At 57.4% G+C, this 17852-nt stretch overlaps 1 protein-coding gene across 12 annotated transcripts; it reads left to right on the top strand.

The window, feature by feature from the left end:
• Positions 1–2180: 2180 nt before the first annotated feature.
• LOC141731943 (low affinity immunoglobulin gamma Fc region receptor II-like) lies at positions 2181–7331 on the top strand. Of its 12 annotated transcripts, none has more exons than XM_074559257.1 (9): positions 2181–2307; positions 2773–2917; positions 3006–3236; positions 3501–3578; positions 3654–3747; positions 3848–4127; positions 4368–4445; positions 4529–4612; positions 4989–7331. In XM_074559257.1, exons 3-9 carry the CDS (start codon positions 3234–3236, stop codon positions 5191–5193), a joined length of 822 nt encoding a protein of 273 aa, XP_074415358.1. In that variant the 5' UTR covers positions 2181–2307; positions 2773–2917; positions 3006–3233; the 3' UTR covers positions 5194–7331. The 12 variants fall into 12 exon arrangements, 11 of the variants coding, with proteins under 11 accessions (XP_074415358.1, XP_074415355.1, XP_074415356.1 ...); XM_074559258.1 differs by lacking the exon at positions 3848–4127 and having other exon boundaries at positions 2213–2307; positions 2897–2917; positions 3484–3578; positions 4989–5010; positions 5098–7331; XM_074559250.1 differs by having other exon boundaries at positions 2213–2307; positions 2897–2917; positions 3484–3578.
• The last annotated feature ends 10521 nt before the right edge of the window (positions 7332–17852 follow it).

Raw genomic sequence — 17852 nt, 5'->3', positions numbered from 1 at the left:
TTTTTGCCTGACAGAGGTCTGCTCAGCAGCCAGCCATGAGCACACTCCCCTGCCCTCCGGGGCGGTCACTTATCTTTATACTTAAAGTTGCGTATACAATATTTATCATTTTTGTCTAATACCTTTCACTCTTATTGCCTGGTGCACTTTTAGTAATGACTAATCTCAAAGTGCTACCATCACCACAGAAGATGGAGGAGAAGAAGAAGAAGAAGAAGGACAGGACACGCCCCAATTCTTCTATCTTACTTCTCTAAACTCCCCTGTACAGAAATCTTAAACCCTGTGTTTCACTCTCTAATTAACTTATCCCTTCACCATTCACCCCGGTGAAATCCTCCTATCCTCATACAGGTGTCGTCTCCTGTGTAGGATCAAAGTCCAGCCACCAGACACTTCTGGCAACATTCTAGGACTCCCGAGCCCCCCAAGGGTTGTCTCGGTGACTTGGCACCTCAGTCCTGAGGTGCTGAGATCCCACATTCCAGAACCAAAACTTTCTTTTCATGTGGTTCCATTGGGCTGCAGGTTTTGTTCAAGGAGGACCTAGTCAGGTATTTGAACAGATTGTTGTGGCATTTGCAGTAGTTATGGGGCTGTCTCAGTCCCTTGGAGACAGGGATTAAATGATCAATGGCTACATCTCAGAACTGATTCCCCCACAGCTGCCCCTGCAGGGGGGGATTTCCAGCTAGCCCTGATCTGAAAACCATCAAAAGCCCTCACAGAGCCACTGCTTGAGCCCCGTTTGGGTTTTGTGCTTCTTGCAGGGCTGAGCAAACCACAGGCCAGGACTGTTTCCATCCACAGAATTCTCACCTCTGCAGCAGCTCTAAAGCTGCCAGAATCAAAGCCAAGGGGGCAGGGAGGACACTCAGGTGCTGGCTGCCCCCTGGGGCTGGGCAGAGCAGGGCTGGGCAATGGCCATCCCTGTGCAGTAGGGCTGGGCCATGGCTGGGACCCACCCTTGGATGGCCACTGGCTTCAAGGAGCAGGAGTTTGGGAGCCCCTTCCTGGCTGGCGCTCCCTTCCCTAGCTGCTCTTGCTGGCTCAGATCCTGCAGGGGATGAGCAAGAACAGAGAAATCTGGACCCCTCTGGAGCTGCCATGCACCAGGACAGCACCCCCCTTGTCCAGCATGTGCCCCCCCAGGACAGAACACCTCCCCCCTCCATGCCGTCCGTTGTGTGACACTGAGCACAAACGGCCTCTTCCTTCTGCTGCAGAAGAGAAAGTGAAAGGGTTAGGGGGGCAGAGCCAGACATCCCCATCCCCCACAGCCTCCCCAGCCCTCCCTGCAGACCCCTCAGCCCTGCTTCCCCCACCCTGAGGTTCACCCAACCCGTTCCCTGCTCAGTTGTTTCCCAGAATCTTCAAGGAACAAACTGGGGCATTGTGAAATTGATGGATCAAAGGGAGGAAATGGAAAAGAAGAGTGGAAAAAGCTCCTGGGAGCAGGAGGCACAGGGACTAGAGTACCTCAGAATCTCCCTGGGGTGACCCACAGGCCATTGGGGGAGTCACTTTGGGAGCTGTGCTGGGCTGTGGGTCACTCCAAAATCTGAGGCACTCAGGGAAGGGATTGCAACCCATGGACCCACCAAGCCACTTCCCATCCCTGGCACCCCCACTCCCCTGGGAACCAAACCATGGGACCCCCATTCCTTTTGTCCCCCTTTCCTGGAGACCCCAACCCAGTACTCACATTCCCCAGGATCTCCATGGCCCAGCATCCCATTCCCAAGGAACTCTCTCCCATTTATTCCATCCCCTGAAATCCTCCTTCCCCCAGAACCTTGATTCTCCCAGGACCCCTCATGCCCACGAGATGCCCCATTACCCTGGTACCCTCATCCCTATGACAACCATCACCTGACCCCAAATCCCTGGAGCCCTCATTGTTCTGGGGCTCCCATCCCTAAGTTCCCCCAGCCCTGGGTACCCTCATTCCCATGGCACCTCCATCCATGGTGACTCATCCTCCCTAGGACCCCCATTCCCCTGGGACCTGTCCCTGGCTCTCTAAACTCCCTGTGCCACTCACTCCTGGGAACCCCATGTCCCAACTTCTGCCACTCAACCTTGTCCCCATCCTGTCCCCACCCTCCCACAGCCTGTCCCCAGCTTGTGGCCACCCTGCCCCCACCAGGTGCCACCTACGCATGAGGAAGAGACCTGACCTCGCTTCCTTCCCCTTTGGCCATAGAGCCACCACCCAGGGGACAGCCACCCCCAGCAGTGAGTGACAGTCTGTCCACATGGCTGGAGACACCGGGATGGCCGGGATGTTGGCACTGCTCCTGTGGGGTGAGTGCCCCATGCATGGGACTGACACCCTGAGGATTGACCCCAGTTAGGCAGAGACTAGTGGGGAGGGGGCATAGGGGGGTTGCAGTGTCCCCTGGGGTCCCCAATGCCAGCAGGGCATGGAGCCCAGTGTGACCAGAGTTGTGGGGTGGCCATGAGGACAGGAACAGGGGGATGGAGATGTGGGGACAAGGATGTGGCAAAAGGAACTCTGGGGCTGGGGCAGCTGTGGGGAGGGGGATAGGGAATCAGGGATGCAGAGACAGGGAAAAGGGTCACACACCATGTGGATGGGCCATAGGGAAAGGTGCCATTTCACTGGGATCACGGGCACAGGGCCATGGCTTGTGGCCATGGGGACAGGCGCTGTAGGGCTGGTGGAGGTGACCTGTGCAAACATGGGGTGTCCACAGTGTTGCCATTTCATGCGTCAACCCATGATGACCAAGATGTCTCTGTGCTCAGGATGTCCATGCCACACCAGTGTTCCCATGGGGACGGTTTGAGGACAGATGCCTCATCTCATACCCCGGGTGGTGCTGTCCATTCAGTCACACACCCACTGAGCCCTGTCCCTTCTCCCTTCCAGCCCAGACCCTCGGCTTTGCTGGTGAGTCCTCAGGGGATGCCATTGCCCCACCTCGCTCTCCCCAGCCCCACACTGGCCCTGGCAGCCTGGTGTCCCCTGTCACCCACAGGTGCCCAGACCACCCAGCTCCTGGTGGATCCTCCCTGGAGGCCGGCAAAGCTGTGGGACCAGGTGACACTGACCTGCCAGGGCTCGGGGACCGCCGGTGCCACCACCTGGTACCAGGATGGGCAGCATTGGTGGCAGGAGGGACCTGCCAACTTCACTGTCACCGCGAGTGGCATCTACAGGTGTGACAGACCTGGCATCGGGCTCAGCCTCCCCATGAGAGTCTTAAATGGTGAGGGGGGTTTGGGTGTCTCCAGCCTGGCACTGTGGGGGCCCTGAGGGCTCTGGGTGGGCCCCACTCCATGGGTCACCTCCTGTGTGACCAAAGCCCATCCCCTGCTCTGGGGACATCCCAGAGCATCCAGTGTGGGGGAAACCATGCTGGAATTGGGGATACCTGGTGCGCTGGGTGAGACCCAATGGAGGGATCCCCATCAAAAGGGGATATTCCGGTGTGACAGGACCCCTCTCTCCCAAAGCTCGCTTGGTGCTGCAGGTGCCAGCGTGGGAGCTGCTAGAGGGGGACACGATGACCATGCGCTGCCGGTGCTGGCAGGACATGTCGGTCACTGAGGTGCGATTCTACCATGAGGACAAGGAGGTAGGGAGGTCCCTCACTGGGACCAAGCTGTCCCTGTCGCCTCTGCAGCTGAACCACAGTGGCCGCTACCGCTGTGGGGGCCAGGTGGACTCCAAGGTGGCACCGTGGATGCTCTCAGCACCGGTGACAGTGACAGTGCATGGTGAGCACCCCCACAGCTGGAACTCCAATCTCCTGACACCCCCAAAGACACCTCCCAGCAGACTCAGAGCCACAGTCCTCACCTCCCCTCTCCTTCCCAGAGCTCTTCTTGGTGCCAGTGCTGGAGGGTCCCTCTGAGCCCACCGAGGGGTCCCCCCTGACTCTCAGCTGCCTCAGCACCCCCAGCCCCCTGTGGCCCCGAGCCCCCCTCCTGCACGTGTTCTACCAGGACAGGCAGGTGGTGGGGAGTCCACAGGGGTCCCTGCAGCTGCTGGTGCCCGCCGTGGGGGTCTCCCACTCGGGGAATTGCAGCTGCCAGGTGTGCTCTGAGGGGGGGGGCTCTGCAGAAAAGCAGCATCTGGCTCCGTGTCATTGTACACAGTGAGTGCGGGGATGGGCACGGGGAGCCCCCACAGCCTCTTCGAGTGCCATGGTTGGGGACCTCCATGTCCCCCAGAAATATTGTTGGGTCACCCCGCCTTTGCCCAGTGTCCCCTCACCCCTTCCTGGTGTGACCCCATCCCTGACATCCCCCCACCACACCCATCCCCCCCATCCCTATCCCCTCACACCGGCTGCCAGCCCCTTGCTGTGGCCTCAGCCCTGTCTGTGTCCCCGCAGTGCCCGTGGACATTGCCACCATCACACCCCGTGTCCTGGAGCTGACACCGCGAGACACAGAGACACAGAGGAACACAGGTGGGGTCACACAGTGTCACCAGGGAGTGCAGGACCCCTGGGGTCATAGGTGACCCTGATGTGTCCCCCTCTGTTTCTTGCAGTGGCTGCAGGGGTCAGTGGGGCCATTTTGTTCCTCCTCCTGCTTGTGGGTATCATTGTGGCCTGGTACCAGTGGCACCGCCTGGGTAGGTGACAGTGGGGGCACAGGGCTCCTGGGGATCACTGGGAAGGCCCCCAGAGAGGGAGGCCATAGGGCTGCACCCACAGCCCCTGGCTTGGGAGGAGCTGAGCCCCCAGTGACCATAGCTCAGAGCCCTGGGGAGCTGTTCGAGGGTCCTGCAGGGATGTTGGGGGTCCTATCAGGGGTCTCCCCCACTGCCAGGCTCGGGGCTCTGGGGGCTCAGGGTGTTGGTGCAAGTGTGGTGGGTCAGTGATACTGGGGGGGCATCAGGGATACTCAGGGGCCTGGGGAGAATTGTGTATCTGGTGGTGGTTCAGCATTCCCAAGGGTGAATGGGAGCCCCTGGGTCTCCAAAGTCATCCCTCCAGTTTTCTTTGCAGATGCCAGGAAGCACCAGGAAAGGTGAGTGCAGCCTCCAGCCCGAAGACACCTTTTACCCAAACCCCCAGCACCTCCCATCCCCTTCCACACACCCCCTTATTCCCACAGGGCCCCCCCAGACCCCATGGCACTCCCAGTGGAGGATCCTCAGGCGACGTACATGGAGCTGCAAAGGCAGCCATGGGAACCCAGCGACATCTATGACAATCTACACCAAAAGCTGTGATGCTCTGGGAAGCGGGAGGCACTGGGTGACACTGGGGGTGCTCCCTCCACACCTCCTGTGGTTGCCCATCCTTCCAAGGGATGTGGCCATGAGTCAGTCAGAGGCTACACAGGGCATCCTGTGCTCCCCATTTCCTTTCCCAGTACCCCCAAGGGCTCCCCCATCCCTTTGCTGGTACCTGCAGGGGCTCCCCAGCCCCATCCAAGTGCCCAAGTACCCTCAGGGACTGCCCCATTCTCTCCCCACAGTGCTTGCAGTACACCCAGGGCTTCCCCATCCCTCCTCTCACCACCCCTGTCCCATCCTGCTGTAAAAGGGGGAGTCAGGGAGGATTCTTGCTGAAAGGTTTCTCATATGAAAATGAAATACAAAAGTGGCAATATTATATCTGAGAACTGTTTATTGGTAAAGGAGGGTAAGCGTTCATACTGAAGGAGGAGGGAAGGGAATAGAAAAGGAAAAGGACAGAGAGAGAAACAGAAGACAGGGACAGCGTTACCGCAAGGAGCCCAGGCACTCTGTGGGCATCAGCTCTGCAGATGGAGTGTGTGTGCTGCAAGCCAGGGTGAGCCCACATGGCTTTTGTGAGTGGCTGGGCGTGATTTCCAAGGACAGCACCTGCGTGTCTCTGGCAGGGGCGAGCGATGGCTGCAGGGTGGCTGCTGCGGGCTGGCTGCCGGCTGGTGCTGCAGCACTGGAGGCTCTGGGCTGGCTGCTGTGGGCTGGGGCTGCGGGGGCAGGTGCAGCAGGCTCGGTGCTGTGGGCAGCACGGGAAACGTGACAGAGGCGGCGGGTGGGTGCAGGCAGCATCCGCTCCATCGAGGAAAGCAATGAAGGAATGTCCAGGATGAGCAGGAATGAGCTGCCTCCGGGAAGCAGTGAAGCAGGGAAGAACGGGTGCTGACAGGGAAGAAGGACCACCGGTCGAAAAGGCAAGGGAGGGGAGTGTCAATGATATTTTTACCCGATGTCCAGCAGGAATGATGCATATGACTCCATCTTATCAGAAGGCTTATTAAGTACTTTATTTTACTATATTATTCTATATTATATTCCATTACATCTAAACTGAATCTGCCAAGCACTCAACTGCACTCCACTGAACACAATCTCATGACAGTCAGCTTACTGTCCGTCCCCCCCCACCCCCGGATTCAATTGGTCAGTGAATCAAAACACTCACAACAGAATCCCAATTACCAATTCCCTTCAGGTAAACAGTCTCCCACAATGCATTCCATTTGTGAAAAACACAGGAGCAGAAAATGAGATGAGAATTGTTTGGACTGTTTTTTGCTTTTCCCACTGCTTGTCCCAGGTTCAGAGAATGTGAATCCCACAGGGAAGGAGGGCCAAACTGACCCTCTGAGCAAGACCCTGATCCTCCAAGAAACTCAAAGCAAAACGCTCCTGTTGTGTCACAGCTTGCTGCTTTTCTTTGCAAAGGCTCCTCCCACAGGCTTATTTCCCGGACATTTTTTCCCAGACATTTTTCCCAGGCATCTGTCCCACCAGCCAGTGGGGGTCACTCACAGCCCAATCACTGAAGCTTTCTCTCCCCTCATTCTGTGATGTGAGAAGCCTCACTGGGGACAGGTTTCCCAGAACATGTACAACCCACAGAGTAGTTTTTCACCTTATGTGTAGCATATGTTAAGGCATAAATCCAAATCAGATTTTTTCCTCTTAACCCCCAGGTGCTTAGTGGCTCTGCAATCCCCCTAAGTGTGCACCCACTAAAGTGGCTTACTGGTGCCCATCCCAGTTCCAAGGGGGCACAGGACTTGGTTCCCTGCTCCTGGGACAAAAATGCAGCTCTTTGGTTAAACTAGGCAGAAATGATGTTTCTTTGTTTAGCTCAATCAAGGAAGCTGAACAAGGTGGGAACCTCCCTTGCAATGGAAAATACAACCCCAATCTCTCTGAAATATTATTACTTAGAAATTACAGAGCTTTAAGGCAAAGATGTGGGAACAGGAATAAAAATTCTTTACTAATATGTATTGTGAGAAACAAGTTAATGGAAGTTGACTTTCGCTGGATATTATATGAATTGATATTACATTATTGATTATATTGTTGATTAAATATTGTGATGTTACTGCTGTGACAGTGATGTGGATGGTGGAGTGGCTGATGTTGTTGTGGTGGCCATCCAAGGGTGGGGCCCAGCCATGGCCCAGCCCCACTGCACAGGGATGGCCATTGCCCGGCCCTGCTCTGCCCAGCCCCAGGGGGCAGCCAGCACCTCAGGGTCCCCCCTGCCCCCTTGGCTTTGATTCTGGCAGATTTAGAGCTGCTGCAGAGGTGAGAATTCTGTAGGTGGAAAAAGGCCTGCCTGTGGTTTTCTCAGCTCTGCAAGAGGCTCAAAACCCAAATGGAGCCCAAGCAGTGTCTCAGTGAGGGCCTTTGGTGGTTTTCAGAGCAGGGCTGGCTGGAAACCCCCCCCTGCAGGGGTGGCTGTGGGTGACCCAGTCCAGAAATGCAACAATTGATCATCTGTTCCTCTTTGTAAGGGACTGAGAGAGCTCCAGCACTACTGCACATCCCGCAACAATCTGCTCAACAAGCTCACCTGGACCCTCCTTCTTGAACAAAACCTGCAGCCTTCTGGAACCTCATGGAAGGAATGTTTGGGCTCAGGCTGTGGTCATCAAAAAAGAGGGAAATGTTTGGAAATATCACACAGGGGCTCTGGCCCCGGCCGTGGCGGAGGTCTGGGGAGTGATTCTGTGTGGATTCCAGATGCCCCCAAAGATGGTCCATCCCTGCCCTCGTAACCTGAGGGAAAGGCTGAGGGTTTGCAGGATTTGTGGTGTGAAGCCACCACAGGGGTTTTTTGTGTACCTGAGACCTGCCTGTGGTCAGGCGCTGCCTTCCTTCCATTTGGGAGCACGGAGAGCAGACGCGAGTGATGCACAGTGTGTGTGCGTGGCTCCGGGAAACTGCTACTCAGCCTGTGGGCACTGGGATCCAACCTGCTGCCTTGGCAGCTTCTGCCTGCTGCCAGTGGTGGTGCCGGGATTGATTGGTGGCCCTGAGTTTGCAAAAGGAGTGATTTCCCCTCCTCCCTCCTGTCCGAGGCCGCCATGGCCCCTGAGGGGATGGAGCTGGACCGGGGCGCCCCCTGCTGGCCGGCAGTGTTCCTTGCAGTGCTCCCTGGAGCGCCCCTTGCTGGCCATGGTTGGGACTGCCACAAAAACCAACAGCGCTGAGTGGGAGGGAAATTTTGTGTTGTTTGTTCTGTTCTGCTTTATAAATTTCCCAGGAAAGAGCTGGTATTCCTTTTCTTACATTTTGCCTTTTGGCCCTATCATTTTTCAAATTAAGAAACCTTTTAGGCATGTGTCCTCTTTACATTCCAGGACAGTTCCCACTTTCCTTGGCAGATATTTCTCATTTAAATGAATTGCCAACTTCTGGGTTCCAGCGTGGATGGGACAGACACTCCCAGAGGAGACAGGGTCAGGCACTTGGCCAGCTCATGCTCTGTCTTTTAAGCCAGCTGGGACACCAAGGGCCCTCTCCCCAGGTGGTACTTCTGCTCACACGACCACTCAGGAGCTGGCTTTGGCAGAGCATCACACTGTCCCCAGTGTGCCATGGCTGACAGACTGATGGACAGACGGGGCCCTGTCTCAGCAAAAGCAAGGCCTGACCCACTCCTGTCCCTCACAGGTGTTCCACAATTTCTCCAGACATCAAATTTTCCTGTCTCTGACACCCCACCCTGTGCCATGGCCTGATCTCGACATGCCTGGAAAAGAGAGAAGCTCCTGTACCACCAGAGGGCCTTTGTGACATCCTTGTGTTGGGAACTCAGCAGAGGAGGAGTTTGGGACAGGGGAGAAGAGAATCCAGAGTCTCCTGAAGGCCTCTTTGGCCATCAGAGGCCAGAAGGTCCAGGACCCTCCGAGGTTCATCTGATGGAGGAAATGTGTGGAGGAAATGTCTGCAGTTTCTTCTTTGTTCTGTCTTTTGCAGGAAATCGTTCCTTTTGTGACCCTTTGGACTCTGGACCTTGTTGCTGTTACTGTTGGTTTTATTCTCTCTCTTTGCTGTTTCTTCTCTCAGCCCTTTGGGATCTTTGTGCCTCTATGGGGACGGAGAGTTCTTAGCAGCAGCACATACAAGAGTGGGTGCCCATCGGTGGGGACCCCCAGTGTCCCCTAGTTCGCCCCAGTGTCACAGCACATTCCCATAGATGTCACCAGGTTCCTACAGTTGATCCTTGGGCCCTGCAGCTCTGCATAGGTCACCTGGGGATGCTGGAGGGTGGTGACACGGGGGGACGCTGCCAGAGAGACAGGCTGTGGGATCTGGGTGGGGTGTCACTCGTGGGTGACGTGTCCCTCTGCATTTTTTCCCCTCTGTACTCACCCCCTGCCCTCTTGGCTGTGACTGCCATGTCTGCCCTCAGCCTCCTCCAGCCGAACAGACCAAGTGCCCTCAGCTGCTCCTCACACGGCTTCCCCTCAAGGCCCTTCACCATCCTCGTGCCCTCATTTGGACACTGTCTAATGGCTTTATGTCTTTCTTACATTGTGACATTGGTGTACAGCACCTTCATCTCTTCTTGGGGGGCCGAGTGATCCGGGGGGGCCCTGAGGGAATAAAGGGGATGTGGGGGAGGGAATGAGAGGTCTTGAGGGTTGGGGTAAAAGGGGAGAATGTGGCTTGAGCTCCCTACTCACCTTTCCAGGTTCTTCCTGACAGCTGCAAAGGAAAGAGGGGAGGGTTGACTGTGGGGTCCCAGGGCCCTGATCCCTCTCAGGATTCCTGAACCCCGATGAGACCCTCAATTTCTCACAGGACCCCTAAGCATCCCTGAATCACCTCAGAATTTGTTAGCTTCCCCAGTGGCCCCAAACAAGAACCCAAAGCCCAGCAGGGACAGAGACCCTCCAAACACTCACAGGGCCACTGAAAGAACCCCCAATATCCCTTCAGGACCCTCCAGCTACTCACCAAATTCTGCAGGGCTTCCAGCCAAATCACAATTGAAGGTCTTTGGGTCATTCCCTATGGTTCCCCATTTCTCTGAACCTCTACAGCTCCCTGGGATCCCCCATCCCTCATTGTCACCCACCCACACGGTGCCACTGGTGCCAGGCCACAATGACACCCATGAGCAGGAGCAGGAACAAAAGGGCTCCACCGACCCCTGCGGCCACTGCAAGAAAAAGAGTGGGACACATCAGGATCACTCATCCCCCAGGAGTCCTGCACTCCCTGGTGACCCCACCTGTGACCCAGGGTGAGCAAAGTGTCACCTCCAGGGCCAGCTCAAGGCTGAGTGCCCAGAACATGAGGTGCCCATCCTGTCCCAGCTGGTTGGTGGCCACACACTGGTAGATGCCCGAATTTCTCACACTGATGTCCCTGAGACCCAGGAGGGGACCCCGGGCCACCTCCTGCCCATTGTGCAGCCAGGTGAAGGTGACAGGGGGTGAGCCCACCTACCCTGAGTAGCACAGGGTCATGTTGTCACCTGCATGCACCTGGTGTGACAGGGGACTGAGGGTGATGGTGGCATTGGCCACAGGCACTGTGGGGACACAGACAGGGCTTGCACATGGTGAGGTGCGATGGGGATGCTGTGGGTGAGCTCACCCGCATCCTGAGGGTCCCGCTCACCCAGGACGGTGACATTCAGGGGATCACTCACAGTCACGCTGTCGCCATCACTGACCCAGCACTGGTACTGGCTGCTGTCATTGTCCCCAGCCTGGTGCAACTCCAGGTGGGGGCCGGTGCCTGACAGTGCCCCCAAAACATCCCAGTACCAGGAGAATGGCAGGGGACCTGTCCCCACAGCCATTGTGCAGCTCAGCACCTGTCGGTCCCTGAGTGCCACTTGTCCCCCGGGGGGCTGCACTCACAGGGACACCCCTGTGGCTGGGACCCCTCCTGGAGAGGGGGACATCAGGCGACAATCAGGGACACAGGGGGTACAGGGAGGGGCAGGAGGACCCCCGTGAGGGAGAGACTGGGGTGGTGGGTCTTAGAAAAGAACCCCGAGGGGTGATGGGGAGGTTAAGGGAGGGAACACCTGGAGAGGGAGGTGGGAAACACCAGGAAGGGTAGGGGACCCAAGGAAGGGGGATGGTGTGACCTGGGGAGTTTGCGAATATCTCAGAGAGGAGTGAAGGGACCCAGACAGGGGTGAGAGGACCCAATATGAGATGGAGGGAAACATGAGCCAAGAATGAGGGGACCTTGAGAGGGACCTGGGGCAGTGATGGCAAGACACAGAAAATGCGCCAGGGGAGGATGGGGGCTGGGCGACCCGGTGAGGGACCCGAGAAGGGATGGTGGGAGCCAGGGAGGGATCTGGGAAAGGTTGGATACCCCAGAGCAGGCGTCAGGGAGGGCTGGGTGATGCCAAGAAGTGCGGGGGGACCCGAGGCATCTGTGGGGGCTCCCCGTGCCCATCCCAGCACTCACTGTGCACCGTGACGTGGAGCCGGGCACTGCTCTTCCACATGGCCCCACCCTCGGAGCGCACCGGGCAGCTGTAATTCCCTGAGTGGGAGACCCCCACGGCGGGCACCAGCAGCTGCAGGGACCCCTGTGGACTCCCCACCACCTGCCTGTCCTGGTAGAACACGTGCAGGAGGGGGGCTCGGGGCCGCAGGGGGCTGGGGGTGCTGAGGCAGCTGAGAGTCAGGGGGGACCCCTCGGTGGGCTCAGAGGGACCCTCCAGCACTGGCACTGAGAAGAGCTCTAGGAAGGAGAGGGGAGGTGAGGACTGTGACTCTGAGTGCACTGAGAAGTGGCTTTTGGGGGTGTCAGGACATTGGAGTTCCAGCTGTGGGGGTGCTCACCATGAACTGTCACTGTCACTGCTGCTGACTGTGACTGCCAGGACCCCACCAAGCCCTCACATTGGTAGCGGTCGCTGTGGTGCAGCTGCAGGGGGGAGAGGAACAACTCAGTCCTCCTGAGGGACCCCTTGAGATCCTTCTCCCCCCGGTAAAATTGCACCCTGGTGAGATGGATATCCTGCCAGCACCGGCAGCGCAGTGTTAAGGTGTCCCCCTCCAGCAGTGCCTGCCATGGCACCTGCAGCACCAGTGGGTCTGTGGGACAGGAAGATCACATCTCACTGATGAGACTGTTCTGAGGTGGGTGCCCATAGCACTGGGGACATCCAGAGGCACTGGGGTGCTCTGGGGTGCACTGGGTTGTCCCTGTGTGGAGGGCACAGGCCCTTGCCACATGAGGGGTGTGAGGCCACCCACGGAGTGGAGCCCACCCTGACCTCTCAGGGGCCACCCTCATATTTTAAGATCCCCCCTCACCATCTACTACTGACACTGGGGGCCTGCGCCCGGTTCCGTGTCTGTCACATGTTTGTAGGTGCCACTCTCGGTGACAGTGAAGTTGGCAGGTCCCTCCTGCCACCAGCGCCACTCATCCTTGTACCAGGTGGTGGCACCGGTGGCCCCCGAGCCCTGGAAGGTCAGTGTCACCCAGTCCCACAGCACTGCCTGGAGCTGGGTGGTCTGGGCACCTGTGGGTGACAGGGGACACGAGCCTGCCAGGGCCAGTTTGGGGCTGGGTATAGTGGGATGGGGCCATGGCATCCCCTGAGGACTCACCAGAGAGACAAAGGGCCTGGGCTGGAAGAGACAAGGGACAGGGCTCAGTGGGGGTGTGGCACTGCAGGGATGGTGGCACCAGGGTAAACAGTGTGTGGTGGCTGTCCCCAAACTGTCCCTGTAGGGACAGCAGTTCTTGTGGGAAAGTGTGTGTGGATGGTCCCCAAAAGATTTGGAGAGGCAGGGGGACATGTCTGTGTCACAGCCACCTGTGCACCACATATGTGTGGCACAGACACCTTGGGAACAGGGACACTGAGGCCACCTCGGGCTGAGCCAGAACATGGGGAAACTGTGGACATCGCAGGCAGGAGGACACCACGGACACAGCCCATGCTGGCCCAGGTCACCCCCACCAGCTCACAATCCCATCCCCATGATCCCATCCCCATGGCCACATCCTCACTGTTCTTGCCCCCCTCTGTCCCTGCATCCCAGTTCCCTTGTTCCTATGCCCAGAGCTACGGGAGCCCAAAGGTGCCAGTACCCACATTCCTGTCCCCACATGCCCATCCCCAAATTCCTGTCCCCCCTGCTCCTTTCCCCAAAGCCACCCTACATCCCCAGTCCCACCAAGGTCCACTGTGGGTAACATGCACTGACTCTGCTGGCCTTGGGGACATCAGAGGACCCCACAGCCCCTCTGTGCCCCCTCCCCTCCCCATCCCTGGGGTGTCAGGCCCATGCCCAGGGCCCTCACCCCACAGGAGCAGCGCCACCTTCCCAGCCATCCCGGTGTCCCCAGCCATGTGCACTGGCTGTCACTCGCTGCTGTGGCCACCGCTCCCCTGGCTAGCGGGTCTTCAGATGAAGGAGAAGGAAGCGAGGTCACATCCATCTCCACGTGTAGGTGGCCCTTTGTGGGAGCAGGGTGGCCACAAGCTGGGCACAGGGTGGGGAAGCGAGGTCAGGTCTTGACCTCATGCGTAGGTGGCCCTTGGTGGGGGCAGGGTGGGGACACGGGTGGGTGGGACACAGTGGAACCTGAGGTTCCCAGGAGATGGTGGCTGGGTGGGTTTGGGGAGGCAGGAATGGGGTCACTGGGGAATGGGGATGGTGAGTAGGGGAAATGTCAAGCGATGGGGGTGCCATGGGAATGGGCATCCCCATAGCTGGGCAGACTGAGGGATTTGAGTTCATGGGATGGAGGAATGGTGGATCCTAGGAGGATTTCAAGGGATGGAATGAACGGAAGGGGGTTCCTTAGGAATGGGGTCCTGATCCATGGAGTTCCTGGGGAATGTCAGTACCGGGATGGGGGTGGCAGAGAGGGTGGGAACTAAGGAATAGTGGGGTTCCCAGGGGAATGGGGTTCCAGGCATGGGCAGTGGCAGGGTGAGCCAGTGGGTCTGAGCTGCTTTGGGTTTGTGCCCCCCAGGCTCCAATGACTTTTCCCTCTCTTTATTCCATTTCCATCATTTTACCCCTCAATTTCACAAGCCCCCAGTTCGTGCCTTGATTGTCCTGGGGGGCACAAGAGCAAGCAACAGCTTGGGGGAACCTCAGAGTGGGGGAAGCAGGGGTGAGGGGTCTGCAAGGAGGGCTGAGAAGGTTGTGGGGGATGTGGGTGTCCAGCTTTTACCTCCCAACACTTTCACTTTCTCTCTCTTGCAGAAGATGGAAGAGGCGGTTTGACACATTTCTCACATGGGGGGGTGTGTTCTCTCCTGGTGAGCTGATCCAGAGGGCTCCTGTCCAGGCGGGATCCCGTCCCAGGGGGGACACATGCTGGACAAGGGGCTCCTGTCCTGGTGCATGGCAGCTCGGGGTCTCCAGACTTCTCCATTCTTGCTCGTCCCTGCAGGATCTGAGCTGGCAAGAGCAGCTGGGGAATGGAGCCCCGGGCAGGAAGGAGCTCCCAAACTCCTGCTCCTTGAAGCCAGTGGCCATCCAAGGGTGGGGCCCAGTCATGGCCCAGCCCCACTGCACAGGGATGGCCATTGCCCAGCCCTGCTCTGGCCAGCCCCAGGGGGCAGCCAGAACCTGAGGGTCCCCCTGCCCCCTTGGCTTTGATTCTGGCAGCCTTAGAGCTGATGGAGAAGTGAAAATTCTGTGGAGGAAAAAGGCCTGTTCGTGGTTTGCTCAGCCCTACAAGAAGTAAAAACCACAAAGGGAGCCCATGCAGTGGCTCTGTGAGGGCCTTTGGTGGTTTTCAGAGCAGAGCTGGCTGGAAACTGCTGCTGCAGGGGCAGCTATGAGGCGACCAGTCCGTAAATGCAGCAATTGATCATTGTGTCACTGTTCCCAAGGGACTGAGAGAGCCCCAGCACTACTGCAAATCCCACACCAATCTGCTCAACAACCTGACCTGGACCCTCCCTGCCTTGCCGTGGATGGACAGTGGCCGGATGCCTCGCACCCACCACAGCCGCTCTCTCACTGCCCTCCACACCTGGATGGGGAGAGAAATTTGAGCAAAGGGTTCCTGGGTTGAGACAAGGACCAGGAGAGATCACTCATCAAATCCTGTCACGGGTAAAACTGCTTATGATTTAGACATATGAATTGAATTTATTGATGACAAAATCAGAGCAGGATAATTCAAATTAACCCTTCCATACACCTTCCCCCTGTATGAATAACTATGTAGTCATTGACTTTCTCTATTATATTGATTTTCCAAATTATTTTAATATAATACATTTTTTAATTCGTTTTTAACTGCTTTTGATAGACTACAAATTGTCAGCCTCTTTACCCTAAAAGTGACTAAGAGACAATGGTGAGAATAACTCAGATAATTTTGTGAACTAGCTAATGTTGATATAACGTACTGGCGGACTATCTCATCTGTATGAGAAGGACACATTGAAAAGTAGCAAGTGAAAAAAAAACAAAAGAAAGAATGCAAAGAGGAATTTACCACTGACGCTTCGGACTGTCAAACCACAGAACAGGGGGGCCTTGTGAGGACATAAAATATATAAATTTAATCTGCAGTTTGGTGTTTACTTTATGAAAATGAATCAAGGGTCAAACCAAGCAAAAGAATTCCCAGACCACGTGAACTGGAAAGAATGTTTGAATATGTTATACGTACCCTCCTGAGTATTTATTTCACCAATACAATGAAAATGTATGTATGAAGAATTGTTCTAATTATCCGTGTGCCTCTGGCAATTGCCAAGCACCCAGCAGGCTGTTTACTGTCCCTTTTATGCCTTATTAAACATTTACAAATTTTAAAAGTGAGCCTTGTTTCTCACACAGTTTGACCAAAAAACTGCATTTTGGGTACAATAAGAGGGAAAAACGTTTTGTGCTCCCCCAGCACTGGAAGGGGGAAGGAAGGGCCCCATGGGGTGTTGTAAAGAGGAAGAAGAGACCCCTGAAGGGAATCGATGCCCCCCCAGTGCCCCAAGTGTCACAGCACGTCATTGTAGTCACAGGGGTCCCACTGTCCCTCCTGGGGTCCTGACAGCTCCGCGTTGGTCACCTGTGGATCTCGAGGAGGGGCAGGGCTGGGGGACACCTGTGGGGGCCCTGACAGTGACACCAGTTCTGGGGACCTGGGTAAGGGGGTGACACTCGTGGGTGACGTGTCCTGGTCTCCCCCTGTACTCACCCCCTGCCCCCTCAGTGCCCATGATGTGGGTGTTGAGCACAGCCCCCTCCTGTGAGGAGGTCCGGGGGAGCGGGGTGGAGGGGGTGGTCTGGGTGGTGTCTGGGGAGGGGAAAAGGGGAGTCCCAGCCTGAGCCCCCCACTCACCTGCCCTGGAAATTCCTAGTGGCTGCAAGGGAAAGGGGAGGGGGTGACCGAGGGGACCCCAGGACCCCTGAAACTTCCTGGGACCTCAGCAGCTTCAACCACCCATGGGAACCCAAATCCCCACTGGACCCCAATTCCCACTGGATCCCTGATCTCTGCCCCCACTGTGGGGGATTCCCCTCACTCCAGGACTCCCTATCCCCCTCAATTGACACCCACCCCGGTGGTGCCACCAGTGACAGCCCTCGATGACACTCAGGAGCAGGAGGAAGAACAGGAGGGTCCTGCCGACATTAACAGCCACTGCTGGGGACAGAGGGGGACACATTGGGGTCACCCTGAACCCCAAGGGTCCTAGGGTCTTGAACACCCTGGTGACCCCATGTGACCCCACCTGTGGCCCAGGGTGAGCCAGGTGTCACCTCCAGGGCCAGCTCAGGGCTGAGTGCCCGGAACACGCAGTGCCTGTCCTGTCCCAGCTGGTTGGTGGCCACACACTGGTAGGTGCCTGAATGTCCCACATTGATGTCCCCAAGCTCCAGGAGGGGACCCCGGGCCACCTCGTCCCCGTTGTGCAGCCAGGTGAAGGTGACAGGGGCTGGGCCCACCTGCACTGAGCAGCGCAGGGTCACGTTGTCACCTGTTTGCACCTGGTGTGACAGAGGACCAGGTGTGATGGTGGCATTGGCCATGGGCACTGTGGGGACAGAGATAGGGCTGAGAGCACAGGGAGGGGCTGGCAGCCAGTGTGGGGGAATAGAGGTGGGAGGGGATGGGTGTGATGGGGGATGTCAGGGATGGCGTCACACCACAGAGGGGTGAGAGGGCACAGGGCAGAGGCGCAGGGAGCCAGGGCAGGTGTCTGGGGGACATGGAGGTCCCCAGCGAGGGCACCCGAGGAGGCTCTGGGGGCTCCCCGTGCCCATCCCCACACTCACTGCGCACCGTGAAGTGGAGCCGGGCGCTGCTCTTCCGCACGGCTCCCCGCTCGGAGCTCACCTGGCAGCTGTAATTCCCTGAGTGGGAGATCCCCACGGCGGGAACCAGCAGCTGCGGGAACCCCTGTGTCCACCCCATCACCTGCCCGTCCCAGTAGAACATGTGCAGGAGGGAGGCTCGGGGCCGCAGGGGGCTGGGGGTGCTGAGGCAGCTGAGAGTCAGGATAGACCCCACAGTGGGCTCAGGGGAACCCTCCAGGACCGTCACCGAGAAGAGCTGTGGGAAGGAGAGGGCAGGTGAGGACTGTGGCTCTGAGTCCACTGGGAAGTGGCTTTGGGGGTGTCAGGAGATTGGAGTTCCAGCCGTGGGGGTGCTCACTGAGCAC

Source organism: Zonotrichia albicollis, chromosome 26 (genome assembly GCF_047830755.1).
Source record: "Zonotrichia albicollis isolate bZonAlb1 chromosome 26, bZonAlb1.hap1, whole genome shotgun sequence".
NCBI classification, from domain to species: Eukaryota; Metazoa; Chordata; class Aves; order Passeriformes; family Passerellidae; genus Zonotrichia; species Zonotrichia albicollis.
Note: the sequence above shows the minus strand (reverse complement) of the source record. Positions and strands in the feature narration are given on the sequence as shown.

What these genes read in the sequence shown, in the direction of transcription:
- LOC141731943 (XM_074559249.1), top strand. Translation starts at nt 2,259, where the DNA reads ATGGCTGGAGACACCGGGATGGCCGGGATGTTGGCACTGCTCCTGTGG. An exon ending in GCTCCGTGTCATTGTACACA is followed by an intron (nt 4,128 to 4,367) that starts GTGAGTGCGGGG and finishes GTGTCCCCGCAG; the next exon opens with TGCCCGTGGACATTGCCACC. An exon ending in AGAGACACAGAGGAACACAG is followed by an intron (nt 4,446 to 4,528) that starts GTGGGGTCACAC and finishes TGTTTCTTGCAG; the next exon opens with TGGCTGCAGGGGTCAGTGGG.